The 27677-nt window shown below is 53.0% G+C and overlaps 8 protein-coding genes across 8 annotated transcripts; 4 read left to right on the top strand and 4 right to left on the bottom strand.

The window, feature by feature from the left end:
- Positions 1–248: 248 nt before the first annotated feature.
- On the bottom strand, positions 249–2134 carry BO72DRAFT_435698 (putative DNA repair protein Rad1; the record flags this gene model as incomplete). The annotated part of the gene is made up of 6 exons (XM_040943296.1): positions 1917–2134; positions 1824–1853; positions 1702–1756; positions 1605–1644; positions 1512–1552; positions 249–1425 (listed from the first exon to the last, which is right to left on the bottom strand). Exons 1-6 carry the CDS (start codon positions 2017–2019, stop codon positions 249–251), a joined length of 1446 nt encoding a protein of 481 aa, XP_040798227.1. The 5' UTR covers positions 2020–2134.
- A 134-nt stretch (positions 2135–2268) lies between these two features.
- Positions 2269–4150, top strand: gcnE (histone acetyltransferase GCN5). The gene is made up of 7 exons (XM_040945368.1): positions 2269–2367; positions 2427–2521; positions 2590–2646; positions 2710–2918; positions 2980–3094; positions 3152–3859; positions 3928–4150. Exons 1-7 carry the CDS (start codon positions 2346–2348, stop codon positions 3946–3948), a joined length of 1227 nt encoding a protein of 408 aa, XP_040798226.1. The 5' UTR covers positions 2269–2345; the 3' UTR covers positions 3949–4150.
- Positions 3991–5585, bottom strand: BO72DRAFT_450925 (uncharacterized protein). The gene is made up of 2 exons (XM_040945367.1): positions 5112–5585; positions 3991–5026 (listed from the first exon to the last, which is right to left on the bottom strand). Exons 1-2 carry the CDS (start codon positions 5368–5370, stop codon positions 4293–4295), a joined length of 993 nt encoding a protein of 330 aa, XP_040798225.1. The 5' UTR covers positions 5371–5585; the 3' UTR covers positions 3991–4292.
- A 1151-nt stretch (positions 5586–6736) lies between these two features.
- Positions 6737–11078, top strand: ctpA (Cu(2+)-transporting P-type ATPase CCC2). Its single transcript, XM_040939694.1, has 2 exons — positions 6737–6951; positions 7018–11078. The coding sequence occupies exon 2, from the start codon at positions 7217–7219 to the stop codon at positions 10814–10816; it is 3600 nt and encodes a 1199-aa protein (XP_040798224.1). The 5' UTR covers positions 6737–6951; positions 7018–7216; the 3' UTR covers positions 10817–11078.
- Positions 11079–11309: 231 nt separating this feature from the next.
- On the bottom strand, positions 11310–13035 carry BO72DRAFT_435689 (uncharacterized protein). Its single transcript, XM_040943295.1, has 4 exons — positions 12920–13035; positions 12759–12804; positions 12654–12702; positions 11310–12582 (listed from the first exon to the last, which is right to left on the bottom strand). The coding sequence occupies exons 1-4, from the start codon at positions 12927–12929 to the stop codon at positions 11341–11343; spliced, it is 1347 nt and encodes a 448-aa protein (XP_040798223.1). The 5' UTR covers positions 12930–13035; the 3' UTR covers positions 11310–11340.
- Positions 13036–13222: 187 nt separating this feature from the next.
- Positions 13223–15454, top strand: BO72DRAFT_450922 (phosphoribosylaminoimidazole carboxylase ADE2). The gene is made up of 4 exons (XM_040945366.1): positions 13223–13753; positions 13822–13919; positions 14000–14960; positions 15103–15454. Exons 1-4 carry the CDS (start codon positions 13288–13290, stop codon positions 15297–15299), a joined length of 1722 nt encoding a protein of 573 aa, XP_040798222.1. The 5' UTR covers positions 13223–13287; the 3' UTR covers positions 15300–15454.
- A 476-nt stretch (positions 15455–15930) lies between these two features.
- On the bottom strand, positions 15931–19101 carry BO72DRAFT_385194 (uncharacterized protein; the record flags this gene model as incomplete). The annotated part of the gene is made up of 8 exons (XM_040941575.1): positions 15931–17509; positions 17560–17690; positions 17743–17882; positions 17949–18228; positions 18278–18471; positions 18531–18858; positions 18922–18987; positions 19048–19101. 8 exons carry the CDS (start codon positions 19099–19101, stop codon positions 15931–15933), a joined length of 2772 nt encoding a protein of 923 aa, XP_040798221.1.
- A 4486-nt stretch (positions 19102–23587) lies between these two features.
- On the top strand, positions 23588–26656 carry BO72DRAFT_213416 (putative C6 transcription factor). Its single transcript, XM_040939693.1, has 4 exons — positions 23588–23936; positions 24034–24532; positions 24585–25347; positions 25397–26656. Exons 1-4 carry the CDS (start codon positions 23793–23795, stop codon positions 26475–26477), a joined length of 2487 nt encoding a protein of 828 aa, XP_040798220.1. The 5' UTR covers positions 23588–23792; the 3' UTR covers positions 26478–26656.
- The last annotated feature ends 1021 nt before the right edge of the window (positions 26657–27677 follow it).

The raw sequence follows: 27677 nt of genomic DNA, 5'->3' as shown, positions 1-27677 counted from the left end.
CATGGCGTGGTTTTTACGAGGATAGGGGATGTTCATCCGATCAAGGATCAAAAGTGGTACAGTCCACATTGGCCTACTTCATGTACTGTACATCATGCACAAATATCAGCAGAAAGCATGCGCCGGCGTTTAGGGGGGGGAACTGCAGTTCAACTACATTATTGGTTTCTCCTTCACACTATTCTGTCGTTCAAGACCGCTAGATAAAGACACAAGCTACAATGGGGAAAACGACCCATTTCCAAACTCTAAAGAACCTCCGCGTCATCATCCAACAACGGCACGAACCGAAAGTCTACGAAACTGACCACAGGCGCCAAACCCCCTCTAGCCGACAACCTCGCCCCACTGGTGCCAGCATGGACATCGGACTCGATCATGAACTGCAAGCTCAGCACCCCCTGCCGATCGCCCCGTATACTGACCTTATTCGCCACGGCCATCGCGCGGCTCGCTTTCTGGATCGCCTTGAACCTGTAATCCTGTCGGATGTGCTGCGACCCCCCCTTCGACGATGACGAGGAGGGTGGACTGACCAGAAATGTCTCGGTGACAGTCGGGGCGAGGCGGGCTCGTTTCGCGCGGGAGGCACCCTCATCATTATCCTCACGGGGAGCGGCACCGGATGCGGTGGGGGGCTGATTCTCGACGGAGAACTCGACGGAGGACTCGCTGAACGAGCCGCCGGCGCCGGCCAACGCGAAGAACGGCTCGTGGGTCGCGGAGGCCGAGATTTTGAGGACGGTCGGGTCCGTGGCTGCCAGCTCGGTGATGGCGTTGTGGAGCCAGGCCGACCGCATGATGATCTTCATGATGATCGCGTCGCGTTGCAAGGGGATTTCGATCTCGCCACCTTCGGGCTCGTATGTGGTTAATTCGCAGGTGGTCTGGATGCCGGTCTCGGTGAGCGTGATGCTCAAGGGGCTGCCTTCTGTGGCGTAGCGGAGGGTGCACGAGCGGTCGAGGAGGAGGGCTGGCGTGGTGAAGGCGCTGTGGGAAGGGGCCGGTTGCACGCTGCCGGCGCGGGAGGAGCCGCTGCCGCCGGATGTGGAGTTGTCGTTGATGCCGAGGATCTTGAGCGTTTCGAGAAGGGCGGTGAGCGAGACTTCGAAGCACGGGTAGTAGGAGGTTGGGTCGTCGGTGGAGGGGGGCTCGGTGTCATCATGGTTGCTGCTATGCTCGTCGGTGGGGGTGCGAGCTGCGGCTGGTGGTGGATTGAAGGTGTAACTGGTGAAGAGGGCCTTGTCGAGGAATGCAAGCCCCTGCACCGTTCGGGTTTCTTCCACGGAGAAGCGGATGCCGTCGGGCGTGAGCTGCACGGTGGCCTTGGGCGCGAATCCGATGCATTGGAGGAGGGTGTAGAGGTGGTGGGCGTTGCTGGAGACGGCGGTGAAGATGGGTTCCACGTCCGCCATGGTTTTCTGGCTCGGACTGAGCGTGGCGGCAGCGGTACGATGCGTGTGGAATAGGTTATATGAGGAGTGCAATGAGGGAGGGAGAGAGAGAGAAACAAAGGTGGTGTAGATATATGCTTCGTTTTTTTGGTTTTCAACTTTCCAGGATATGGTACATGGGTATCAGAGGAGGTAACTGGAACTTTAAACGTAAACTCCAACGGCACAGATCATATAGACGGCTCCGAAGCTGTTCCACGGACGTTAGTCATGGCCGATTTGGTGGGACCGCGGGCGTGTTTCTTACCCAAACGCCAGCGATGCTGGGACGCCGAACAGGGCAATGCTGGTGAATGAACGGTCTGGTCAATTGGTAAGCACATGGCGAGAATAAGGTCAAATTCGAATCTTAATGGGTCGGTCACTGACTCAATCCAAAGAGACCAGTAAGTATGAAGGCTAATGGGTTGAAAGGTCAGTAACCGGACAGTATAATAGCGACAAGAGGCAGGTTGAGCTCACCAGCAAGCAGGAGACTAAAGCCGACGAAGAACTGGCTATCTTTCGCGATAAGGGGAGAATAAGGGCTCGCAGAAGCTGCCTCCCAGACTTGGTTCAGAGACATTGAGGCGTGACGAACAAGAACAATTTGGTAGAGGAAGGCTTTGTTAGGAACAAGAGAAACGCTTCACAAAATGAAACAGAAGAGAAGATTGCTTTGATATAGAGTCCTAGCAACGTAACTAGTTCGCTGTTGTCGTAATCATCGAAATGGTTATCTGGCTTAACTGCGCCGGATCAATATAGTTCCAGACCGTTTCCCCCCCCCGTATCGGCAGCAGGTGGAGAGGCCGAGAGGGACGCCCGCGCGCTACTTGCCTCAGCTCCACGTCAAGTCAGTCAGTCGCTCGTTCAGAATCTCCCTTCTTGAAAACAGTCGCAATTCACATTATGCCGGCACTTACATCAGAGAGTGAGTTGAAGCTCGCGGTCAGGCAGCTGGAGTCGTTACTAAATTAGATTGAGGTCCAGCTACCAAGCGGAAAGCTTCGGAGGAGGCCCTTTCCCCAGATTCGCAGCAACGGAGCAAGAAAGCGCGCACCGATTCTCCGGGGGAGGAGCTCAAGGTGGGCATATCAAAATTGGAATGTTAGGGTGATGACTGGAACGCTGTACTGATCTCTTCGGTGTTCAGACAGAAGATGAACCCCTCGATAAGCCGCCCATGAGGATTGTCCCGTTCCCGGAGAAGGTAAGCTTGCGCAGCACCTCCGCCCCGGCTATGGATGAGACTAACAATTCCAACCCATAACAGCCGGCCGTACTCGAAGAGCGTCGTGGTGAGATTGAGTTTCGTGTGGTCAACAACGATGGCTCGCGCGACAGTTTCGTCGTCCTCACCGGTCTCAAGTGTATCTTCCAGAAACAACTCCCCAAAATGCCCAAGGACTATATCGCGCGCTTAGTCTACGACCGGTCGCATCTGTCTATCGCAATCGTCAAGCATCCCCTGGAAGTGGTCGGGTGCGTATATGTGTGATGGGTAGGTAATTGGGGTATTGGACTGGGCTAATGGGCCATGCAGAGGCATCACATACCGTCCATTCAACAGTCGCCGCTTCGCCGAGATCGTCTTCTGTGCCATCTCTTCTGACCAGCAAGTCAAAGGATATGGTGCGCATCTCATGTCCCATCTAAAGGTCAGCATGCAATCTTCCTGGTGAGGGAAAACAGCTATTGACGCGTTTGTCATACAGGATTACGTCAAGGCGACATCGGACATCATGCATTTCCTAACCTACGCTGATAACTACGCTATCGGATACTTCAAGAAGCAGGGTTTCACTAAAGAAATCACGCTGGATAAGTCTGTCTGGATGGGATACATCAAGGATTACGAGGGAGGAACAATCATGCAGTGTACCATGCTGCCCACGATACGCTATCTCGAGGTTGGCCGCATGCTTCTCAAACAGAAGGAGGCGGTCCATGCGAAGATCCGGGCGTTCAGTCGGTCACACATCATCCATGCGCCCCCCAAAGAGTGGAAGAACGGAGCATGCAAGATCGATCCCTTGCTGATCCCAGCTATCAAAGAGTCGGGATGGTCGCCCGATATGGACGAGTTGGCCCGCCAGCCCCGCCACGGGCCGAACTACAACCAACTTCTGCATCTGCTCAATGACATGCAGAACCACAGTGCCGCGTGGCCGTTCACACAACCGGTCAACCGAGACGAAGTGCCGGATTACTACGAAGTCATCAAAGAACCCATGGACCTGTCGACGATGGAGGAGAAACACGAGAAGGATATGTACCCGACGCCGCAAGACTTCATCAAGGATGCCATGTTGATCTTCGACAACTGCCGAAGGTACAACAACGAGAACACGCCGTATGCCAAGAGTGCCAACAAGCTGGAGAAGTTCATGTGGCAGCAGATACGAAACATTCCGGAGTGGTCGGTAAGTACTAGTCTCCTTCCCTGGATTTTGCATGGGCTACGGACACTCGGGCGCTGACATCCCTCTAGCATTTGGCCGAGAATCACTGAATAGGTGGTTGTGTAGTCTTTTGGTGCGTAGGCGTTGCTAATTGGCGTTTGGTTCTGTGTGTGTGTGTGTGATGAACGAATACCCAAAGTTATGAGAACATGGAGCGTTGCTTTCTCTTGCACTTTTCTTCTTGTTCTTCTGGTTGAACGTGGACATAATTCACAGTAGGGATAGTCTATTGAACCTTGATGGCCCCGTCGCTGTGTTTCTGTGTCTTGCGAATAGGATGGTCATATTCATGCAGTATGATGGTATCGATGCGTAAGCAGGGCGAGATCAATAAGTACTTTCGAACCCTTTCATTTCGACCCAACACATACCTCTCGTGCTAGAAAGAAAGCACCTACGACTTCTTCCCCAAGATCCGCTTTGGATGTCGGGCCCCGGCCACTCCTGACCCCGCCGCTCTCCCGAAGCCGGACCCTTCGTCAATGTCCATCCTCGACCCCCCTAAAGCCTGAATACTATCGTAGTCATTGCCATGTTCCCAATACCCGTCATCATCATCCAGTTCGTCCGCACTAAACTCGCGCTTGTTGCCGCCGAGGCCGCCACCTCGGAAGGCCTGCTGCTGCTGGCCCCAGTGTTTCCGCGCCCCGCCGGCCGCGCTTCCCTCGCCTCCACCGGCAGCACTAGCGGCCTCCGCCCGGTACGCGGCCAGCGTCTGCTCAAAGATCAGGTTACGCTCATGCTCCTTGGCCCGCCGCTTCGCCGACTCAGATTTGATCTTGGCGATCTCGGCCTCGATGTCGCTGATGACGTCGCCGCAGCGCGTCTCCCATTGCGTAAGGATGGTGATCATGCTGGAGAGCGACTGGGGCCTGACGTCGCGGAGCGGGGCGATGGCGGTGACGTTGACGGTCGGAGGGGTCGAGGCCGGCGAGAGGCGGGCGGTGATCAGGGAGGAGTAGATGGCGGTTGTGACGAGGGATTCGAGGTCGGCGGGGGCGGTGATGGAGAGAGCGCCCATGAGGGCGGTGTAGGTGAGGGGTTGGATGGTGGAGGAGAGGGTGAGGAGGGTGAGGAGGCGGAGTTTGAGAGTCTGGGCCGGGCTGAGAGCGGGCAGGTTGGGTGTTTCTGTGAGAGTGATTGAGTGTGCTGAGCATTGTGTTTGCGTTGTGTTGCCACGGTTTGGGAAGGAGATATGTTAGAGAAAACTCACCTTGGTAGTCTTGCCATGTGCCCCAGGCGAAGATCTCGAGCAACGTCAGGTAGCTCTGGTATTCTGCTGGGGTGTCCGGGGAGCGGAGGGCTTGGACGGCCGCGGTCTCCAGGAGCTCTGCGAAGACGAACGTATGTGGGTTGGAGGTTGCATTTGTGATGATATTGGCGACAAAGCGCGGAGAGTTGGCGCTGGACGAATTGGCGAGAGCGATGAACGGCTGGAGAGCCTCGATGGCCCGGGTGTGGATTTGGTCCATGCTTGCTGTCTGTCGGCGACCTGGAATACGATGGCTCAATATCACACTCGTTCGATTGCCTTGGCTGTCTAGGCCGGTTGTGATGAATCCAAGAAGCTGAAGGTAAGCCTCAGATGGTTGCGTCTGCAGTTTCTGCAAGCGCTGATAAGCAGTTAAAATGGAAAATCAGCTCGGAGGTGCCGGTAATTGTCGGCGGTCGGTGGGATGAATCGTTGAATCGATGACCGATGCTGGGATGGATGTTATGGCGGTGTTTGCCTGCGATGCAAACATGGTGGGAGTGACATCCGGCCATGTGATTCCGGGACTCTACAAACAGGCATCCAACCTAATGGAATACATCCTGCAGTCTCTACTTTCGGCTCTCCAATTTGCTATCGTTCTTGTCAGGACTGCCTCGGAGTCGCTCGCTTCAATGGGCGTTTCGACTGAGGTGAGGCTCTGGTCGACTTTCATCTATTGAGAACCACTGCAATCTCAAGTCTGGAACCATTCCAGGAGCTACAGCTCTATAGTTGAAACGTCAGAGCCACCCGATGTTTCAACCCCAGAACCCTTCCACTGTCTTTTCTTGACAGCTAAGCATGACAGGTTGTCTAGATCTAACGGTTTCGATACTTGAAAACGTTCGCAAAAGCACAATATCATTCAAAATGACCCGGGTGTCTCAGCCAAGTCTGCACACAGCATTGTTCCTCTTTCAACGAGGTGGGGTTCGCATGTCTTACACCTAGCTACCTGGTCTGCGGAGTCCGACGGCCGCCAAACGATCTCTCGTTACGCAATGGTGATACCCAGTTCGAGATACAACAAGACCTGGTGGTGTTGAGCTCCTCCAGGTGCTCGGATTGCCTGATGACTGGTTGTCAAGTCTGCTTCTGAATTCAAAGAGACCTGATTCCAGAAACGGAATACTCCTTGCTGACTGGCATGCAGGGCTGATCATGACCATTCTTCGTGTTCCGGGATGAGACTTGTCTGGCCAGCCTGCAGCCTGCAGCCTCGGTTGTTCAAATCATATCGAAATCCAGACTTTGAACGGAGGTTGAATCAACCGGAATACAGATGATGGTTCATGGATTGATAATAGTTTTGTACTCATATGTACGTAGCAGAGCCGACTGCCGACGACGATACAGTACACGAATGGGCGTAGAGCATGGGGACTTTTCACACGTAAGCGGGGACGGGCATTCCTTGAAAGTGGAGAGAAATCGGAGGTAATTTTCCTCGATCAACTCACCAAGTGGGTTTCTCCATTGGATTCTCTTATTGTTATTATCCAGAACAATCAAGAAAAGGAAAGAAGGACAAAAAAGAAATAAGAAAAAGAAAAAAGAAAAAAGAAAAAAACAACGTGGGCCACTTTTCCCACTCTTTGTTCAATCCCTAACCGGCGTTGATTGCCTACCCTGGCATTCCTTTGCGAGACGATTGTTATGCTATTATTCTGTTAGTCTATTGAGTGATGGATTCGGGCTGACTGCACTCTGCAGCGCCCGGTCTTCTTCTTCAACTGGAAATCCCAAATCTGTCTCTTCCGGCCCCATCCGGTCTTTGCACAGGCTAGGTCCATTATTGGTACTACTTTCTTAGTCTCAATATAAATCCATCTTATTATTACATGATCAATAGCTAAGTCTCCAGCGATCCTTGCATGACAACCTGCGGTTCCCTCCGTTACTGCTAGTCTAGCTACTCATTCATATATTACCCTCCCGAACACCCGCTCCGTCAGCAATCCATCCCCCTCCCGTCTAACCCACGTTCTTATGCGATAACACTGCCGCCAGCCGACAATCTTTCTTCGCCTGGTCGTCACCACCAACCACCAAACCCGTGCGACATGGCGGCCTCATCAACCGCCTTGCTCCGCGACGGAGACCATGGCTCTCTCAACGATCGATCGCCCGCTCATATGGCTACCACTACGGTTAGTGTGGAGGGTATGACGTGTGGCGCCTGCACCTCCGCTGTCGAAGGGGCCTTCAAGGGAGTGGAAGGCGCCGGCGAGGTGACCGTGAGCTTGATGATGGGCCGCGCCGTTGTGCACCACGATCCGAGCTTGCTCCCACCGGAGAAGGTCGCCGAAATTATCGATGATAGCGGTTTTGACGCCAAGGTCATCTCCACGGACAGCTCATCCCTACCGACCGAAAGCACGGCGAAATCCTCCATATCAACCACGACACTGGCAGTGGAAGGCATGACTTGTGGCGCTTGCACCTCCGCGGTCGAAGGAGGATTGAACGAGGCATCGGGTGTTCGTTCAGTCAGCGTGTCTCTACTCTCGGAGCGCGCCGTTGTCGAACACGATGCCTCGGTCATCACCCCGGATCAAATTGCAGAGCTGATTGAAGATCGTGGCTTTGGTGCAAAAGTGCTGGAAACCTCCACGGCTCAGGATAACTCTCAATCTTTGCAGGAATTGACGGGATCAAAATCCTCTCTGATGGTCACCACGGTATCTATAGACGGCATGACATGCGGTGCATGCACCGCGAGCATACAAAATGCGTTTAATGGAGTGGATGGATTGGTGCAGTTCAACATCAGTTTACTTGCGGAACGAGCGACTCTTGTTCACGACCCGTCTGTTCTACCAGTTCAGAGGATTCTCAATACTATCGACGATGCGGGTTTCGATACAGCCCTAGTATCTTCCGAAGCGCAAAACCTCTCGTCGAAGGGTGTCGGCCAAGTTACCCTCAGTCTTCACGGTGTGCGCGATGCTGCCTCGGCAACGTGCTTGGAGGATGACCTCCTCCAAAAGCCTGGCGTGTCTTCGGCCTCCGTGGACATGAGTTCCTCCCGAATCAAAGTATCCTTCGATTCCTCCCGAATCAAAGTATCCTTCGATTCCTCCATGGTCGGTATCCGATCGATCGTCGAAGCTATCGAGGCAGCTGGATACAATGCCTTGGTGTTGCAGTCAGATGACACGAATGCGCAACTCGATTCGCTCTCGAAAACCAAGGAGGTTCAGGAGTGGAAACGCGCGTTCCTCTTCTCCGCCTCATTCGCCGTCCCGGTCTTCCTCATCAACATGATTCTACCCATGTACCTTCCCGCACTTGATTTCGGTCGTGTCCCGCTTTTTTGCGGTCTCTACTTGGGTGACGTCGCTTGCCTTTTACTTACTATCCCAATTCAGTTCGGCATTGGAAAGCGCTTTTATGTGGCCAGCTATAAATCTCTGAAACATCGGTCACCGACCATGGATGTTCTGGTCATGCTGGGTACATCCGCGGCATTTTTCTACAGCATTTTCACCATGATCGTCGCGATGTTTTCGGGTGGTCACTCGAGGCCTAGCACGGTCTTTGACACAAGCACGATGCTTATCACATTTATCACGCTGGGAAGATGGTTGGAGAACAGAGCTAAAGGTCAAACTTCGGCTGCACTTTCGCGACTCATGTCCTTGGCGCCTTCAATGACTACTATCTACGATGACCCTATTGCGGCAGAGAAAATGGCTGAGCAGTGGGATACCAAGACCTCACCATTGGAGGACAGACAGTCGGATCCCGCAGCACATGAGACCTCGGGCCCTGGGCAAAAACTGATCCCTACTGAGCTCATCGAAGTTGGGGACATCGTGATGCTCCACCCCGGAGATAAAGTCTCGGCAGATGGTATCGTCATTCGCGGCGAAAGCTATGTCGATGAAAGTATGATCACGGGTGAAGCCCTTCCTATCCACAAATCCAAGGGCAGTGTTGTTATTGCCGGAACAGTCAACGGGACAAGCTCGATGGACTTCAAGGTCACACGCGCAGGTAAAGACACTCAGCTTAGTCAGATCGTCAAACTGGTCCAGGATGCCCAAACGAGTCGAGCTCCCATTCAACGTATGGCCGATGTGGTAGCCGGGTATTTCGTGCCGGCTATCATCAGTCTTGGCCTGGTCACCTTCTTCGGCTGGATGTTTATGAGCCATATTCTGCCCCATCCACCCAAGGTTTTCTTAGCAGAAAGTAATGGGGGCAAAGTCATGGTCTGTCTGAAACTCTGCATTTCGGTGATTGTTTTCGCCTGTCCTTGTGCCCTGGGTTTGAGCACGCCCACTGCCGTCATGGTTGGAACAGGTGTAGGTGCGCAGCAGGGTATTCTCGTCAAGGGTGGTGCTGTTCTCGAAGCCGCTACAAAGATCACTCATGTGGTTTTCGATAAAACGGGGACCTTGACAACCGGGAAGATGAGCGTTGCAGAAACCAGAATTGAGCCCCAGTGGACTGCGAACGACTGGCGGCGTCGATTATGGTGGCTTATTGTTGGTCTTGCGGAGATGAGCAGCGAACACCCTATTGGAAGAGCCATCTTTGCCGCCGCTCAGACTGAGTCAGGTAATCCCGGAGACGGCGGTCTTCCAGGAAGCTTGGGTGACGTCGAAGCCATTGTCGGAAAAGGTATCTCTGCACTGGTCGAACCAACCTCTAGTGCCGAGCGCATCCGATACCGCGTTCTGGTGGGTAATGCTACTTTTCTGCGATCCAGAGACGTTGCAGTCCCAGAATCTGCCGAGCCCCAATCCTCAGATGATATGGAAAGTATCAATGCCAAAGCTCCTGCTGGTATCACCCAGATCCACGTCGCCATTGATAGCCAATATGCCGGTACCATCTCGCTTCGGGATACTGTGAAAAGCAGCGCTCCGGCAGCAGTTGCGGCTTTGCATCGCATGGGCATCATGACATCCCTTATCACGGGTGACACCCATGCAACTGCCATTTCGATCGCTGCAGCTGTCGGCATTTCGACCGATGCAGTCCACGCTTCCGTGTCCCCTTCGGACAAGCAAGCTATTGTCGCTTCGCTGCAAGAGGCCGGCGATCGAGTGGCCATGGTTGGTGATGGCATCAACGATTCTCCCGCCCTGGCTACTGCGTCTGTCGGTATTGCGCTTGCCTCTGGAACCGATGTTGCCATGGAAGCAGCCGACGTCGTTCTCATGCGGCCCGATGACCTGCTGTCTGTGCCAGCAAGCTTGTATCTATCCCGGTCGGTGTTCAACCGAATCAAGCTGAACCTGATGTGGGCATGTCTCTACAACGTCATTGGACTGCCTTTTGCCATGGGCATCTTCCTTCCCTTCGGGTTCATGCTGCCCCCCATGGCCGCCGGTGCCGCCATGGCTGCCTCCAGTGTCTCAGTTGTCGTTAGCAGTCTTCTCCTCAAACTCTGGCGCCGTCCCAAATGGATGGACGCTGACAAGCTTCTCAAGGAGATTTCAGAAGCGAACACCGACTTCAAGTCCTCGCAGAAGAGCTGGTGGGCCGCGACTCTCTCGGTCACCGGCTCCTCCTCCGGTGGCCGATCATCATCCCACTGGATTCGCAACACTGGCGCCGAGGTTTGGTCGTTTGTCACGGGCAAGAGAGCCCGAGGCTCCGACTTGGACGAGGGCCGCTACGTCCCTCTCCAAACGGTGGAACCAGCCTGAGTCCTCCTGTGTTAGACGCACAATTCTTCTGGGTATATAATGATTGTCTTGTCACTGGTTGTCTATGAGCATTGGCATTTTGGCCATATATTGCATATCTCTCTGCATGTCACGACCCTCTAATGATCTGATTTTCGTTTCTTTGTTTTGTTTTTCCTTGGTTTCATGGACAGCGAATGGTGCTATCTTGGTGTTGTATGATTTTCGTTTCTTTTGATTTCTCCCTATTTCAGGTAGAACGCCTTCTTTCCGACGGCCTATAAATCTTATACCGCAACAATTGGATGATCATCCTTCAACATGAGAATTGAAGTTCCTTGATTACTGTATTCCTCTGTATTTTCCCTGTCGTGGCACTTATCGGAAGGACGCAAGGACCTCCAGGCTCCACATTCGAGCCTGTAAGCCAAGTACATGCCTCGCTCACCATTAATGCAGGTTCATAGATATGCATGCAATGCTAAATCATATTTTGAATTTTGACACAGATAGACGCCAATCCATAGCCCCCCTCAACCTTGCTTCTACTGCTGCTGCTGGTCCTTGTCGCTTGTCGCAGACACTTCTTCCGCCTTGGCATCCTCCAGCGCAATGTCTCCATCGCCATCTGTACCAGGCTTAGCATTACCTTCCTGAGCCTGGCCCTCTCCCTGACTCGACTGTTGTTCCTGCTGCTGCGGGCCACCCTGCAGTCCCGCAGCCGACTCCTGGCTCTCCTTCTGAGTTTGGTCCTGCTGCTGCTGTTGCTGCTGGCCACTCTCCGCCGCGCCATCGAGATTCATCTCCACTCCCTTCCCATCCTGTAATCCCAGATCCTCGACCCCAACGACAGGCGGACCCCGCGCATGCGGAACGTCCTCCACGACCGGCTCGGTGGGCACCGACTCCATGCCGCCCATCACCTCGTTCTCAGGATCGATCTCTCCCGTCGTCGTGGCGGTCGTAGACTCTCCTCCACCACCACCAAGACTACCCCCTGAGCCGATTGTAGTGGTCTCCGCCGCCGCCGCAAACCCAGTCTCACTCTGCCCGATCACGCCTACAACGCCACCACCCGCGGCTTCTTGGTCGCCTTCCCCGTCGGGAGACGACGCAGCGTTGTGCAACCACGGGATCGGGGTGAGTAGCGCCCCGCCAAGCGACTCGTCGCTGCCCAGGGCGTTGTCGACGGAGAACATGAAGCTCGGTTCGACCGCCGCCGCCGCCGCCGTCGCGCTGCCGTTAAGGGTGCCGTTGGGCTGTTGGTGGTGAGACAGCACTGGTTGTTGGGTGCCGGTGGTGGTCTGGAAGGGGAAGATATCCGCGGGACTGGTGACGGAGACGACGCGGTCGACGGCGCGGAGGTACGCCGGGAGGGTGCGGTAGTGCGCCGTAGGACGGAGGATGAGCTCCGCGAGGCGCTGGATGGTGTGGGGCGGTTTGGAGGGGAAGAGTGTGCGGATGTTGGTGGCGATGGCTGTCAGGAGATGGTCGAGGGGCGCCGGGAGGGTGGGTGCGTTGGTGGAGATTGATGATGATGATGGGCCTGGCTGGGAGTCCGGGATGCGTTCGCTACTGGATAGAGGCGTCGTGGTTGGGGAGGTGGCTGTTGGTCGCGGTGGGGTTTGAAGGTTGGGGGGTTTGCTCGTGTCGGCGCTGGTGCTGTCGGTGCTGTTGTTTGTTGTAGGGGTGGGATCTTGTGCTAGGATGGTGGAGGCGGAGGGGAGAGTGGGTGGTTGCGCTGGTGCTGCGGGCACGCGGGGCATGGGGAACGCATTGTAGACGTTCTTGTTGGACCGGATGCTTGTCAGTGACTCGGTGATCTAGACGCGCGTGTGGTATCTTGGGGCTTGCGCACATGTTGGAGTCGCTCAAGGAGCGGTTCAACAATGTTGGGCCATTTCGAGCTGGCAGGGATAATATCAGCGTTGTATGGACGAGTCAAGCAGATAGGCTAGCATACGGGTCTATGGTACCGCCATTGGCAGCGGTCTCGAGGCTCTCTTCGTCTGAAATACGCGCTGAGTGAGCAAGATGTGATCCAAGTTGTATAAGGATGCGGACTTGAGCTAGACTAGCTTGTGAAGGGATAACTGAAGACTGGACTGCAGCGCAGAGACTTACCAAGCGACATAATCACGACAATAACTTCTGCCTTTGTTTGAAAAGGCAGGAGAATGGTAAGCAAGAGATAAGAGACCGCAGGAAAGCAATGTGATGCAATTTGTTTAATTGATGGATTGAGTGATTGATTGATTGATTAATCGACGGCTCGTGACGCGCGCGCGCGGGGAGGAAGAGCGGCTCCCCGGCAACCACCCACTGTGATTGGCCCCGACAGCCGCTTATCGGGACCCCACGTGACTGAGGGGCTCAATTTCTCCTTCCCCAGATCCTCTCCGTTTTCGGCCTTCGCTCGTCGCTTCCCCGTCAACTTTTTTTATATTTGCTCCGTCGTGCATTTTGTCGGTCTAACAAAATCCACCAGCAACATGTGGAACTCCCCGAAGGTCGGAATTCTTGGTGGAGGCCAATTGGGCCGTATGATGGTCGAGGCCGCCAACCGACTCAATATTCAATGCAATGTCCTCGATGCGGAGAACTCCCCGGCCAAGCAGATCAGCTCCCACGACGACCACGTTACCGGTTCCTTCAAGGAGCGTGAAGCCGTCCGTGAATTGGCTAAGTCCTGCGACGTGGTGACCGCCGAGATTGAACACGTCGATACCTACGCTCTCGAGGAGATCGCTTCCCAGGTCAAGATTGAGCCCAGCTGGCAGGCGATTCGCACGATTCAGAACAAGTTCGACCAGAAGGAGCACCTCAGACAATACGGCATCCCCATGGCTGACCATCGCGAGCTTACTGAGAACACACCAGAGGAACTGGCTAAGGTGGGCGAGCAGTTGGGTTATCCTATGATGCTCAAGTCGAAGACTATGGCTTATGATGGACGCGGTGAGTCATACTTTCTCTGCCAACGCCTTCTGGTGCAGGATCATTGACGAGATTTATGGCATAACCAGGAAACTTCCATGTGCGCACGAAAGAGGACATCCCCGAAGCTCTGGAAGCTCTCAAGGGCCGGCCCTTGTATGCCGAGAAATGGGCCTATTTCAAGATGGTTCGTCCTCGGGCCCCTTTCCCCTCAACCCGCCACACATACCACGAAGTATACGACACTAACGACCGGCAATTGTATAGGAACTTGCCGTCATGGTTGTCAAGACCAAGGACACCGTCCTCTCCTACCCCACCGTTGAAACCGTCCAAGAAGACTCGGTTTGCAAGCTCGTGTACGCCCCCGCCCGCAACGTCTCCGATGCGATCAACCAGAAGGCCCAAGAACTGGCCCGCAAGGCCGTCGCCGCGTTCGACGGCAAGGGTGCCTTCGGTGTCGAGATGTTCCTCTTGGAGGATGACAGCCTTCTCCTGTGCGAGATTGCCAGTCGGATTCACAACTCGGGTCACTACACCATCGAAGGATGCGCCATGTCGCAATTCGAAGCCCACCTGCGCGCGATCCTCGACCTCCCCATTCCTCCCAAGAGCCTCGAGCTCCGCCAGCCCTCCATCATGCTCAACATCATCGGCGGCGCCGCTCCGGATACCCACCTCACCGCCGCCGAACACGCCCTCTCCATCCCCAACGCCAGCATCCATCTCTACAGCAAGGGCGCCGCCAAACCCGGCCGCAAGATGGGCCACATCACTGTGACCGCTGCCACCATGCACGAAGCCGAGACCCACATCCAGCCGCTCATCGAGGTCGTCGACCAGATCCGCGCCCAGCGCAGCGACGTCAAGACCAAGCCGCAGTCCTCCTCAGGGCCCTCCAAGCCCGCCCCCTCGGTCGCCGTGATCATGGGCTCCGACAGTGACCTCAAGACCCTGGTCCCCGGCCTCAAGCTCCTGCGCGACTATTTCGGCATCGAGCCCGCCGTCGACATCACCTCCGCCCACCGCACCCCCACCTTCATGGCCGAGTACTCCGCCGGCGCCGCGGCCCGCGGAATCAAGGTTATCATCGCCGCCGCCGGTGGCGCCGCCCACCTCCCCGGCATGGCTGCCGCGCACACCGCCCTCCCTGTCATCGGCGTACCCGTTAAGGGTAGCTCGCTGGATGGTGTCGACAGTCTGTATAGCATTGTGCAAATGCCTCGAGGTAACTCTACCCCCAATGAACCTTTTGCCTATGTACACGCATAATCGGCAACAACATATCTTTCCCCAAAACCCCCCGCATACCTCCCCTCACCATCACTTTCACTTAATGCATCACCCCGGCTAACGCGACCATACAATAGGCGTCCCCGTCGCCACCGTCGGCATCAACAACAGCATCAACGCGGCTCTGCTGGCCGCCCGCATCCTCGGTGCCTTTGACCCGGCCATCCAGAAGAAGGTCGAGGCCTACGCTGAGAGTGCTCGCGCCGAGAACATGGAGCTGAAGGGTACGAAACTGCAGGAGCTGGGCTGGGAAAAGTACTTTGAGCAGATGTAAAATTGTTGTTGCTTTCTACTTTTGTCCTTGGCTTAAAATTCTCTTTTTCTTTAATGGTTATGATCGGATACGGTATGGGTAAATAGAAGATAGAAAGGGGATGGGGGATAGGAGAGATAAAGTTGTTCAATGCCATTCTGGGCTTATGATTTCAATCACTGCAGTTTCCCCAAATAATCTAAAGTGAAGAGGCGGATGCAGGAGTGTGTGTACTGTAATTTTGCATCATTGGATATATTCCCATTGTTGGTAGGATATTTTGGGCGGAACCTTCTACACTTGAAAGACAAGTTAAATAGAATGACATCACAGATCCAATGGATTAATCATTAACTACTGAGATATCTCACAACATAAATCACAAACCAGAGCAGGGAATCAACCGACATAAACAATCATTAATACACGTGGTATGGAAGTGGAGAGAAAAGAGTGCGACACAGAGAAATCCCAGTACGCAGTACTGACAAACAGGTATCGGTATCAATAACAGGAAATAGAGAACAAGACATAAGAAAAGAGCTGATTAGCGTGGTAAACCGAGCTTCGTTTACTTTGGTTTTTTTGAGGGAATCCCAGCAAGCCGTCATTGTTTTGCGAATTGTCTTGGGTCCAGTCCTTCAGGCGTAGCTTAAGCGGTCTGGGGGTTGAATGCGGTCTGAGCACCAGGGACAGTGGGACGGCCATTGGCAGTCAAGTTAGTGTGGCCATTGCCGAACGCTTGGTTGACTTCGTCGGAGAAGCCGCGGGAGGCGGCCACATGGTCATAGGGCTTGGAGTGGCCATTGGAATAGCCGTTGGTACCGGCAGTGTAGCCGTTAGTGTGACCGTTAGTGTGGCCATTGGCGTGCCCGTTGGTGTGACCGTTAGTGTAGCCGTTGGTGCCTAGGGCGTGAGAGCCATTGACCGCCCGGCCATCAAGAGCTGCCACTCCTCCGGTGGTCGGCTTTCCGTCAGCGAAAGCCGCAGAGCCATTAGTGCCTGCCCCAGTAGTTGGGCCCTGTTCAAGAGGGGAGCGGCGCTTGCGGGAGATGCTTGCCGGCTTGGGAATATCGGTAGACTCGGACGCACTGCCAATGCTGAAGACAGGGGACTCCCAGCGTTCACCCTTCATGGCCAACTCCTTGTACTCCGTAGCCTTGCTGGAGATACCACCAGGAAGCTTGATGTCGGGGAAGATGGAATCGTGAAGAGTAGTAGCGGTCTGGACCTTGGTACCACGCTGGGCCGCAGCCTGGGCCTGGGCCTGGGCCTTGCGAGCCTTCTCTTCGCCACGGGCACGGAAAGCATCCAGGTAGCGGGAGTAGATATTGGGGGCGTTGGCAGGGTCCTCGCGGCTGGCCTCCTTAGCCTCGTTGACCCGAGATTGGATTTCGTACGCAAGGGCATCACCCTTGGCGAACGCATCCCGAATCTGCTGTTCAATGACCTTCTGTAGGGTCGGACGAACGACACGGAAGAGCAGAGGCTTGAAGATGGTGAAAAGTGCCTTATGCTTCGACTTCTTCAGCTTCACGTTGAAAGAGTCAATCTTGACGGACACTTTGTCAAGCTTGATGTAGTGCTGACTATCCTCCTTTTGGGCAGTAGAGGCCGCGATCTTGAACCCGAAACCTTCACCACCCAAGAAGATGTCCATGATACCGGTGTCAGTGATTGCTGGGAATCCCTGCTTTCGGTTGATATAGTAGCTGACATCCCTAAGATCGGCTTGGATCCCCGAGACAGAGATCATGATCTTGTTGTCTCTCTTGCTGCTAATCTTCTTGCGTCCCCAGCGGAAGTAGTTGTCGCTGCCGAATTCAACCACGTTTGGCATCAAGTTGTCGCTCTCAATGACGAGGTTTTCCACAACCACATCAGCTGAGGGGTCAGACACTTCGATCCGTGGGACCGGGACGTAACGCACATTCTCAAAGGCAGCAGGGAGGATGACATCCCGAATATCCTTGAGAAGATGCTTCTTGAAGGCCACATTGCCGCTCGAGTCCCGACCAAGGTCTTCGAAGAGCTTCTCCAAGGAGCTTCTGAATGCCAGGTTCTGGGGATCTTGGTTGAATTGATCACCAATGAACTTGATCTCATCCAAGATGCGATCTGTGTGGTCCTTGTAGCGGTCACGCAGTAGGTATCGTCCGTGCTCATTCAACTGGTTCCACTGACGGGTGCAGTCATCCTCCATAATGTAACCCTGCTCAGTCAGAGTTTTTCTAGATCAATCGTTAGCGAAGTTCCTGTGTTGGCCAAAATCTATACATACCTAATGAATGTGTCCATGTTGCGGAACCATCCCTTCAGTTCGGGGTCTCTGTCCGCATCTCGGTAAATGTTGTCGAGGGAGTCGAAGAGGTTGTCAAGAGAAGTGCTATTGGCGAAGCGCTCAAGCAGAGTCTATATGTCATGTTAGTGATTGTACGCAGACATCCAGCCTGGGATGACCTACCCTCAGGTTTGTTTCCATTTTCTGGATCTTATCACCGCTTCGGAAGCCCTGGACTGACCCAGCACCCTGCTGAGAAAGGTTACGGGTGTGACTGCCATACTTCTCGGCCATTGAAAGCAAAGTCCGAATAGCCTGCTGGTCTATAAACAATCTCAAGGTTAGCTATAGGTCAGAAAGATGCTCGCGTGGATTTCCCAATGACTTACAGTCAGAATGGCCTTGGATTTCAATGACCATCTTCTTCAATCGCCAGATGGCCTGGTCGCGGCGCTCTTGAGGCATTTTCTCCGACAGATAGTTCTTGGTTCTTTCACGGTACTCACGAGCCCGGTCCTTCTGTTCCTCGGGAACATTGTCTGAGACCAGTTCCTGAGCTCTCTGTGCTCCGGCGGTCACACCAGCACGAGGATCGACATCTGAGACCCTCTGGGGCTGCTGTCCGCCGGTCGCGGCCTGAGCGGCTGTATCTGTCACGTCTTGCTTGCCCTAATGAAGTGTGAGTTGTTATAGCATTCGACATCAGAGAAAAACTTACCTCTTCCTTATTTTTCTTGAAGCGAGACTTGAACTGTTCCTTTTGCTGCGAGAAGTCCGGTTGCTCATGCCACACATTCTCCTCGGCGGGCTCGTCGATCTGATCAAGTTGGTCCTGCGATGGCCTCAGCCGGTCGGAAGCCTTTTGGGACATATCGCCAGCCATATCGCGGGCCAGGATCATAGCATCATTGACTGCAAATGGTTGTTAGTCAAGGTGTTGTTTTGCACAGTCTTTTGGACGATTCACGTACGAAGCTTTCTGAATTCTCCATTAGTGATCAGGAGTCTTCCCAAGGTCTTCAGTCCCTCGATGGACTCCTGAGCATCCTGCTGAGCCGCGTCCTTGGTCACAGGCACACCAGGCTTCTCTGTATCTTCTGCGGAGATGTTCTGAGCCTCCCAGAGGAATTCTTGAAGCAGCTGGCCGTCGTTCTTGCTCAGCATGAGCTTCTTGGCGTTGTTGATAACATCACGGAGATCTTGGACAAGGCCTTGTCCCTCAGTGGAGAGTTCTTTCGACGGGGAAGAGAGAGCCTTGTGCTGGAGCGCGGTGTTCAAGGCAACGTCACATTGCTTGTTCTATAATGAAAGAGCTAATGAGTTCGCGTTCATCACCCAGAGGCTGGAGGAGCAGATACTCACCGATGGAAGCTTGCCATTTTTGAACGCTTGATAGATACCAAAGAGCTGCAGCTTTTGGTTGATGTCCTAGCATCACATGCTGGTCAGCATCGCAGTTCCTCCACCAATGGCAGCGAATTCGCTTACCTGCTCCTTCTGCTTCGTGTTCATGGGGTGGTTAACCGCTGCCTTGGAAGACATGATAAATAACTTTCTGCGCTAGCTAGCGAGACGATACAAAGTGAGTAGAATGGAAGCCCGAAGGGACCAATGATCGCCTATGAATTGGCGTCTTGCCAAGGAGCTCAAGTGAAGTAGCTGTTAAGAACCAAAGATCGATCGCAAAGGCGATAGAGTTGAAATCCCGGGGATGATAAGCGATTCCCGTGGAGCCGACGGCGAAGGAGTCAATAGCAGTAGCCAAGGGAGGAAAGGGTCGCGTCGCTGGGGTATCGTCGGAATGAAGGACGCAACCTGTGAATTGGGATTGAGATCGGAATGTGTATAGCTGCACGGGTATGAGATAGGGTGATTGGATATTGGGGGGTATTGGGGGTATTGGGTATCAGGTATTAATAGTAATATTATTCCAGGTATGAACAGGAAAGGCGAAAATAATATCTAGTGAAGAAAGTGTAGAAGAACACAGCGAAAGCGAAGAATAAATACCTTCGCCGGATGCAGATCACCGCCCACGGAAGGTGTGCAAAATCGTGGCTGCATTTGGGAGAGAAGGGGAAAAGGGAGGGAAGGGTGGTTTGACGTCACGGTGTCGTTAGTGACAGGTGCTGGACCGGTTCCTGGGCGCCATTGAGGTGAAGAAGGTGTGGTGTTGGTGGTGGTGGTGCGACAAAGGACCAAACTACAGCATCATTCATCATCATCATTATCATCATCATCGCCTTCGCCGCCAGTCGTCAACCTCAAGTGGATGAGGTCATCAGCCAGTGCTGGCTGGCCAGTTGGAGGAAGGAAACAAAACTCTACAGCAGGGACGGGGAAGAGAAGCGGCAGACGGGAAGCTTCTACCTATCCACGACCGCGATCGACGCCAGCACCTCGTTGATACGTGGGGTGAGAAGCCATCGTGATGTCGAGCGGGACAAACCATCATGGATCTTCCAGCAAGCAAGCAAGCTGTGCTATTCGAGTTCAGTTGGTTGAAGACCCCGGGAAGCTTGGCATCACATGCTCCGCCGGGAGTACTTACTGAGTAAGTAGTTATGCTTTGACAAGGTTACTCGTCGACTTGACTCGACGCACCCATTGATTTAACTTAAAAAAAGACCTGAGATTTCTTGTTTATTTTGCAATCTACTCGAAGCTACTTCACCGGGTTTACCTCCCAGATCAGTGGAGATACCACCAAGAGAGACATAGTTAGCAGGGGCATTGAGTCAAATGAAGGTTATGGATCCCAATGATTGTGTAAGACCTAAGTCGAGAGTGGGGGAGCGCCATAAGGCTGAGAGCTGTATGTATCTAGACTAGACTTGCAAATCGTGAAGGAGTCGATGTACTCCGTAGTCCGTACTGTATGTACTGCAGCAGTGGACTCGTACAGGTGTGGTTTGAGTCGTCGGACAAGGTTGAATTCCAGTTTATCAGATTTGGGGGGGGGTCTCCACTGGAGTTCGGCGGTCCGCATCACCCTGACGTCACCCCCTCCGGTCTTTTCTCGAGTCTGGACCAACTACAGTTATAGTTATAGCAGAGCTACTGGGTACACAGTCTTCCTGCCTGCTGGATTATTGAGTACAACAATATCATAATACTCTTGTTTTCCATCTAGCACTAGGCACCAGCATATCATTTACTCCTCTTAATCCTCTTACCACAGTCAAGCGCTTCAGCACAAATCACGGTCGCAGAAGACATTATGTTCTAAAACCCCTAAGGCTGTCTACTAGGTACTATGTACGTACGGGGTACCGTGCTTAATTATCTATCTAACATGATCTTACTGCATTGATCAGCTTCACGCGGGAGGGAATTACCGGTAAGGGGGGGTTCCTGCCTAGACTGCAGCCGAAGATCATGCTTTGTTGTATGGAGAGGCTAGCTCGCTCCTCGAAGCGAGGAATATCGGCTATTATATTAACTTGAAATTGGCCCGGATTGACTAGATGTGCGGTGGCCGAACGGTGAGTGCGACAATTCGCTATAAATATCAAGAATGACGAGGTAAAGTGCCTGCAATCAAGTGCTTCCAGTATTTCTTTCTCCTGTCAGCCATTTACTAGTTGGTGCCAGTAGAGAAAGAGCATTGTACTCGGAAAAGTGGAAAAGTGGGAAGATGGGTCGGATAGTTACTCAGTAAGACTCAAGAGGCCGGGAGAGAAGTAGATACCTTGCCTAGTAAGGTACCGGATAGTTCCAGCCCAAAGGATCCTAGCAGTGATCCTAGTCAATTGTTAGACTAGCCCGAAGGCCCGCGCCCGCGCCGGCGAACAGAGGTTCCTACCTATTTGGGGTCTAGGTACTAGAGTAGAAGTAGCCTGAGGCCACCACAATGGCAGACAGAAAATCTACTCATCACTGGGTGTCAGTTACAGCAAGGACCCCCCATCTGGTTACTCATACCTTACTAAGGTACTCAGTACTAACTTAAGTGATGTCGCGATAACTGTGTTAAAAGATTAGTTGAGAAATGATTGGCAGACATCTCATCTCTAGGTGAAATTGGCTCCTGCTCACGCCCCTCTTGGTCCAGTCGCGAGCCCCACCGTCTCCCCCCACGCATCCAAACGTTTTCACCCTTTTCCTACGGCCGGAGCATCCATACTACCATACATACCATACCGTACACGGGTGGACTGACTAGAAAACCGTTCGGCTACTTGGGTGATGCCATTTCAGCTGATTCAAAAACAGCCACCGTAGGTTGCATAACGGCATCACGGAGCCAACGGTCCGAATCATGGATCATGCTGCCATGCATGGCCTTGAATCGAGAAAAGCTTCGGTTTTCCTTACCAGTCAGGAGACCTGATTCTTGTTAGGTCGGAACTAGTGATCTTCGCGATGCGACACGCCTCGGCACTTTGACCACTTGAGGGAAGGACAATCCTCACTGATCCCTGCTCCTGATCTCTTTATCCGAAACACGAGGGCCAACCGAATCTGAACGCAAGCCAAAGATGAAAAATTTTCTGGATGAGATCTCAAAAGGAGTACTCGAGTACAGAATGATCGGGCTTGGAAGAGAAAAGGGTGACTGCGGAGAATTCGATTGGTGCGCTGAATTTAGCCTCCCCTCGATGGCTTCACCTGGATGGCGAGCTCTACCAAGGGAAGACCTCCGATTACGGTTGGAAAGGGCTTTGGTGGACATGGTGGTGGAAATGTGGACCTATCGGACAAGCTAAGAACGGATCGTTGTGGTCTTTGACCATTCTAGTAGTGTCCCAGGATCCAGTGATGTTGCAGACTGTGGAAACCGACTGACTACTGCTCATTCGATTCTACCTTCTTTCTTCCGTGCAAACGCCGAGCGAGGAAGACAAGATACAGTCCCGTGAGTGAAAGGGGTTTCCTCAATGTCCTCACACCTGTGTCACGTACAGTACTCTGCATTGCACCATATGGGATATGGGACAGAGCAAGAGAGGCGTGTCTTTGGAATGCTGGACAAACCGGCCTGCTGCATGACCTGCAAGGCTGGACTGAACTGGACAGGACAAACGACGGCTTGGGCATCGGACTATTTCGCAACCGAGCTCGAGCAGATAAGCTGAGGCCCAGTGGGTGAATGACTTGGCTCAGGTACTGATCGATAACACGAAACCCTCTGCGATGGGTTTAATCTAGGGTAGAATGCCGATAGAATAGTGGGTGTAGGTTCGGATGTCGCGTAAAGACTCCCAATTTGCAATCGCTGAGCCTCGAATTTGCCCCAGACTCTCTCGATCTATTGGAGCCGAAACAGCCCAGTCCAAGATCTCGCGGATAGGGCTTGAATATTGTCTGGTGACTGCCGGTACCTACTGTTGATATATGCACTAACCTAGAGACTAGTTGGGCTGTAGCACATAAATAGAGTAAGTACAGTAATGCGTAGTTGTCGATAATCTATTGTCATTCGTCACTGCAGATGTACAGACATCCTTGCATTGAATGCTTGAGCGTCAGGCCCCAATAATCATCAATCATCATCTGCATAAGCGGCGAGTATGGTTCACCGTATTTCACCCACCCTCACTCTCACCCTTACCCTTTGGGAGCCTCCGAACTCTGAAGGGTAAATTACGACAATTTGGGGGGGGCTCTGGCTTAGCGTGCCGTAGATCCAAGCGGGAGGTGGACCGACCGAGGCCTTTCATTGACTTCAGTTCCGCCTCTATTCCACTTTCCCATCTTTCCCTCCCCCCATCATCCCCTCTTCAACAACTCCTCTTCCTGCTACCTACTCCTCTGTATTCGCCCCATCCCACCTGTTCACCCAGAAAACTAGTCTGCATATTCTCTCTCATTTCCTTATGATCGCCAATATGGATTCCATCATCGACTTGTCGTGATAGTGGCTTACATAACATTCCACATTCAGCACAAGTTCCCCCTTGCTTTTCCTTCCTCTTCTCATACACTCTGCCCCCCCCAGGTACATCGCCGCCGCCTACCTACCCTTTGCCGTTGGGCCCACGTCGGAACGAACCCTGAACATGTCGAACGTGCTGTCTCGTCAGGTGTCCTATCAAGATCTCAAAAACATCTGTGCCTGATGTCCTGGCCTTATTTCCTTTCCCCCTCTTTCATCATCATTACCTTGAAAAATAATCCCCGGGCCACATGCAACGTTCATGGCATGTCCCATTGACGATACGATACACCTTGGTTAGCATTGTGATCTCTGGATCAACCCATTCTTAGGGGCATCTACCACCACCACCAACATGGCGGCGCAATCATCCTCGACTTCTCGCCCTCACTTTACCAACCCATGGAAGGAAGCACCATCCACGGCTGTGGAGCCTTCCAATCAAACTCCCGATGGCCGCATCGCGCATACATTGACCGCTTGCACCCGGTGCAGACAAGTGCGTGTTTTCCCCCGCTCAACCGCCATCCCTACTCTGCGCGATTATCTTGCCTTCGAGAGCAATAGTATAAATTCCCCGCTAATTCCTTTAATAGCGGAAATCCAGGTGCGACCCAGGGATACCGAGATGCGCGCCATGCGAGCGCAGCAATGCGAAGTGCGTATATTACGATTCGGCCCGTAAATGCACCATATCGAGGACCTACATTGTATCGCTTCGCGAAAAGGCTCGCAGGCTTGAGAATGAACTTGCTGAGCTTGAAAAAGAGTTCAAGCATGCTGCAGATGCCGAACTCATGGTGCGGGGAGCCGGTCGCATCAGGTTCAAGGAGAATGACGAGTCGAGATACCTGGGGCCATCTAGTGGCATCGCCATGACGCGATTGGTCATGGAGATGGCCAAGCAAAATACAGACTCGAAGAGCATCAAGGATGTCGTTCCCGAATTGACCGCACAGGAGATCAAGCATGCTTTCGCAGCCGAGAGCTCCAAGCCGACCTCTAAAGTTTATCCCATGATTAGCTCAGCACCTCAAACCAAACTACCCCCCAAGCACAGAACCTACCGTTTGATTGATGTCTTTTCTGTGAAGGGTATGGCCCGACTACGTGACTCCTTTTGGACTTTGGTTGACCTGCTCTTTAGCACAAGCTATGCTACCCACGCTACACGAACCAACATTCCGTAAAGACGTTGAAGAGGTTTTCAATGGGTCTGACGACCCTTGTCAGAATTTCCAATTACGAATAGTGATAGCGATTAGCATGCAAAAAATGAGCCCGGTTTATGCTGGGTTAGCGGACAGTTATTATCTTGCTGCGCTGCCATACCTCGAGGCATCGCTCAGACGGAGGGATCTCCGTTCCTTGCAATGTCTGGCGCTAATAGCACAGTACTCTATGTTGACACCCACGAGGACCGCCGCTTACTGGGTTGTTGGAATGGCCGTGAAGCTATGTCAAGACCTTGGACTTACCGATGAAGCGACTATCACGAGGTCGTCGGATGGCAAGCTCCTGGATCCCTTGGAGATAGACATGCGAAGGAGGCTGTTTTGGATCGTCATATCAATGGAGTATGGTCTCTCGCATAGTCTAGGACGACCCAACTGTTACTCCGTCTGCCACGATCATATCAACGTCAAATTCTTCGAACCGGTAGAAGATCACAACATCACGCGCGAAGGAATAAGACCAGGGGCCAGAATCATCTTACCCAAGTGTATAGCAATACACTTTTTCAAGATGCGACTTCTTCAGGCGGAGATCCGACGCATTCTATATCTCAACAAGCGCGACACACCGAACAACGACCAAGATCCATGGTTCACGCAGATGATCAGGAAGATCGATGACTGGGTAGCAACCTGCCCCAAGAACGATGGAGGCAGCGGTCTCAGTGAGAAATGGTCAGCTCAATTCATCATCCTGTCCCTTCATGCGGCTGACATTTTCTAGGTTCCATGGTCGTCGGAACACAATGATTGTATTCCTCTATCGCCCATCACCTCAAGTACCCGAGCCTTCGGTTGACGCTGCGCGCAAATGCTATGAAGCGTCCGTTTTCAATGTCGCCATGCACAAGGAGCAGGTCGCTACCGGCTCTGTTGATTTGACATGGATCTTTACCCAGTCGCTTTTTATGGCCTTAAACACCATACTCTGGTCCCTTTCCTACCCGGATATCCGGAGAGAACACCCGATCGACGAAGTGAAAGGCCACCTCAACGTAGCATTGGAAGTCATCGTACATGCAGCGAAGCGGTGGCCAGGAGTCGAATCCGCATTGGTCTTATACAAGAGCTTGGTGGCAGCTTGCCTTCGAGCCTACGCTACTCAAGAATCTTTCGTGGTACACTCGCCATCCAACCATGCGACCCCATCCTCACAAGAAGTTGCGACACCACCGTCTGTTGCAAGTCCGGCAAGCACCTCCACATCCCTCCTTTCACACAATCTTCGAGCCGGCAACTCGTCCATTCCCGACACGAGTACTTCTCCTGGTACATATTCTCGGGGCCCTTCGGCAGACCCAACCTTCCCTTATCCCCACGTGCCATCCACTGGATCGTCCTCGATCATGCCGATTGTGGAGCCAATGAAAGCAACCCACATATCGTCTTGGGATAGCCAGTTTACTCCCTCCCTTGTCTCATCCTCCTCACAGGCCTCCTTCAGCCCGCTTTCATACAGAACTGCCTCATATGCAGATATGACATTCGACCCATCGACTCCCTACAACCATATGCCATCTATTGTCCCTGGCCTGCCCGGATGGGATCCCAGCTTTAGCATGGCGTCCACAAGTGCAGGTCATCTGGCCTATGTCGATGCCACTGTGGATCCGATGAACTGGACTGACACGATCGGCGATCAATACTCCCAGTATTTCAACGGGGCGTACCCTGTCCCCTCCTGGCGAGAACGAACGCTCAGCCACCAGGAGCAATTAGAACTCATGGAGACGCTAGAGGATAATATCCCAGATGTCTCTGCTCAACGACTGGTTCAGGCGTCAGCCACATTTTACCAGTCGTAATGTACGCGGTTCGTTTTGTTCCCAGGAATGTCTATATTTTCCCTTCGCGTACCCACAGGCCTGGATAATTGTGGGGTGTGGGAATTCATTGTTTAATGTGGTTGCTATTTTTGCGTGGCATTTCTTCTTGTCTTTGTCTGTCATTCAATATACCCATGGGAAGCCAATGGGCTTCGTCTCTGGTGTTTGGAGCAACGCTTTCGCCAGCACTACTTCAGGAAACAAAAGATTCTTCTTCATGTTGACATTTGGCATTGTTCTAGGCTGGTTGCCCTGTGGAGATGCACGGTGGCGGTTCTTCTGTGTCTAGCGAACTAAAATGCGGAGGCACTTGTTTGTAATAAATGACCCTCACTCATCAAAGAACGGTTTCCTGAAGGAAATTCGCCACTGCAAGATAGGAGTGGGAATTGATCTGACAGTGTAGTATGAGATGTGTCTTGAGCCGATAAAGGAGGTTCATGGAAAGGGGCGACGGAAGCAACTCAGTAGTAACATCGGCTGATCGTTGAAGAGAAGCAGTCCTCATCTCAAAGTTTTGTAGATGGGTTAAAGCAACTCGAGTTCTCCTGCATTAAGTACAGTACTGTTACTCCGAGAGGAGAGGAGGGGGTGAATTCTCGGCCCGTTACACTTGGTTCGTAACAGATGGTATTGCATCGGTATCGGCTGGGTATTAGTACCGGTACCAGTACCGGCGCAGTACGGGTTCTGGGCGTCTAGACGTTACTAGTGCCGCGGAAATACGCCTGAAAGGAAAGAACTGCTGCAGTTCCAGTTGCAGCCCTGATCAGTAACTTCAGGTTAGTATGGTAACTTGGTAACTTACGGAGTCGCAGCAGTCGAGAAAATGAGGGCGCAGATCACGTGCCCGCCGTCATTCAACATCTCGCCGTCCGTTTCTCCATTTGCGGATCAAAGGGCTTCTTCCCTTCCCCCATCGCCTTTCTTCATTTCACCCACCCCCCCCCCCGACTGTTTTCACCACCGCATATCAACACACCACCAAAACCGCCTCTCCCATCATACGCTTGACCACTGCTTTTATTCGTGGAGTTCGCTTCTCGTCCACCATCACCACGGTTCTCCTCGATTCATTGGAATGCGTGACTACTAGACGGTCGTGGAACGTCCTGCTCGGCCCGCTTGAGCGCACCTCGACCGGCGTAATCTGCCAACCTCCCCCCTCTCCCCCTCCTC

The sequence above is a fragment of the Aspergillus fijiensis genome, assembly GCF_003184825.1.
Source record: "Aspergillus fijiensis CBS 313.89 unplaced genomic scaffold BO72scaffold_51, whole genome shotgun sequence".
Classification (NCBI taxonomy): Eukaryota; Fungi; Ascomycota; class Eurotiomycetes; order Eurotiales; family Aspergillaceae; genus Aspergillus; species Aspergillus fijiensis.
This window is presented reverse-complemented; position numbering and strand designations above follow the sequence as displayed.

Excerpts from the sequence above, each read along its gene's own strand:
- ctpA (XM_040939694.1), top strand. The coding sequence starts at position 7,217 with ATGGCGGCCTCATCAACCGCCTTGCTCCGCGACGGAGACCATGGCTCT.
- BO72DRAFT_435689 (XM_040943295.1), bottom strand. Across the intron at positions 12,703-12,758 it reads AATGGCGGTACCATAGACCC|CTCGAAATGGCCCAACATTG; the intron begins GTATGCTAGCCT and ends TATCCCTGCCAG. Across the intron at positions 12,583-12,653 it reads TCCTTGAGCGACTCCAACAT|AACGTCTACAATGCGTTCCC; the intron begins GTGCGCAAGCCC and ends CGGTCCAACAAG.
- BO72DRAFT_450922 (XM_040945366.1), top strand. The coding sequence starts at position 13,288 with ATGTGGAACTCCCCGAAGGTCGGAATTCTTGGTGGAGGCCAATTGGGC. Across the intron at positions 13,920-13,999 it reads AATGGGCCTATTTCAAGATG|GAACTTGCCGTCATGGTTGT; the intron begins GTTCGTCCTCGG and ends GCAATTGTATAG. Across the intron at positions 14,961-15,102 it reads CATTGTGCAAATGCCTCGAG|GCGTCCCCGTCGCCACCGTC; the intron begins GTAACTCTACCC and ends ACCATACAATAG.
- gcnE (XM_040945368.1), top strand. The coding sequence starts at position 2,346 with ATGCCGGCACTTACATCAGAGA. Across the intron at positions 2,919-2,979 it reads CATCCCCTGGAAGTGGTCGG|AGGCATCACATACCGTCCAT; the intron begins GTGCGTATATGT and ends TGGGCCATGCAG. Across the intron at positions 3,860-3,927 it reads GAAACATTCCGGAGTGGTCG|CATTTGGCCGAGAATCACTG; the intron begins GTAAGTACTAGT and ends ACATCCCTCTAG.
- BO72DRAFT_450925 (XM_040945367.1), bottom strand. The coding sequence starts at position 5,370 with ATGGACCAAATCCACACCCGGGCCATCGAGGCTCTCCAGCCGTTCATC. Across the intron at positions 5,027-5,111 it reads CACATGGCAAGACTACCAAG|AAACACCCAACCTGCCCGCT; the intron begins GTGAGTTTTCTC and ends TCACTCTCACAG.
- BO72DRAFT_213416 (XM_040939693.1), top strand. The coding sequence starts at position 23,793 with ATGGCGGCGCAATCATCCTCGACTTCTCGCCCTCACTTTACCAACCCA. Across the intron at positions 23,937-24,033 it reads CTTGCACCCGGTGCAGACAA|CGGAAATCCAGGTGCGACCC; the intron begins GTGCGTGTTTTC and ends TTCCTTTAATAG. Across the intron at positions 25,348-25,396 it reads AGCGGTCTCAGTGAGAAATG|GTTCCATGGTCGTCGGAACA; the intron begins GTCAGCTCAATT and ends GACATTTTCTAG.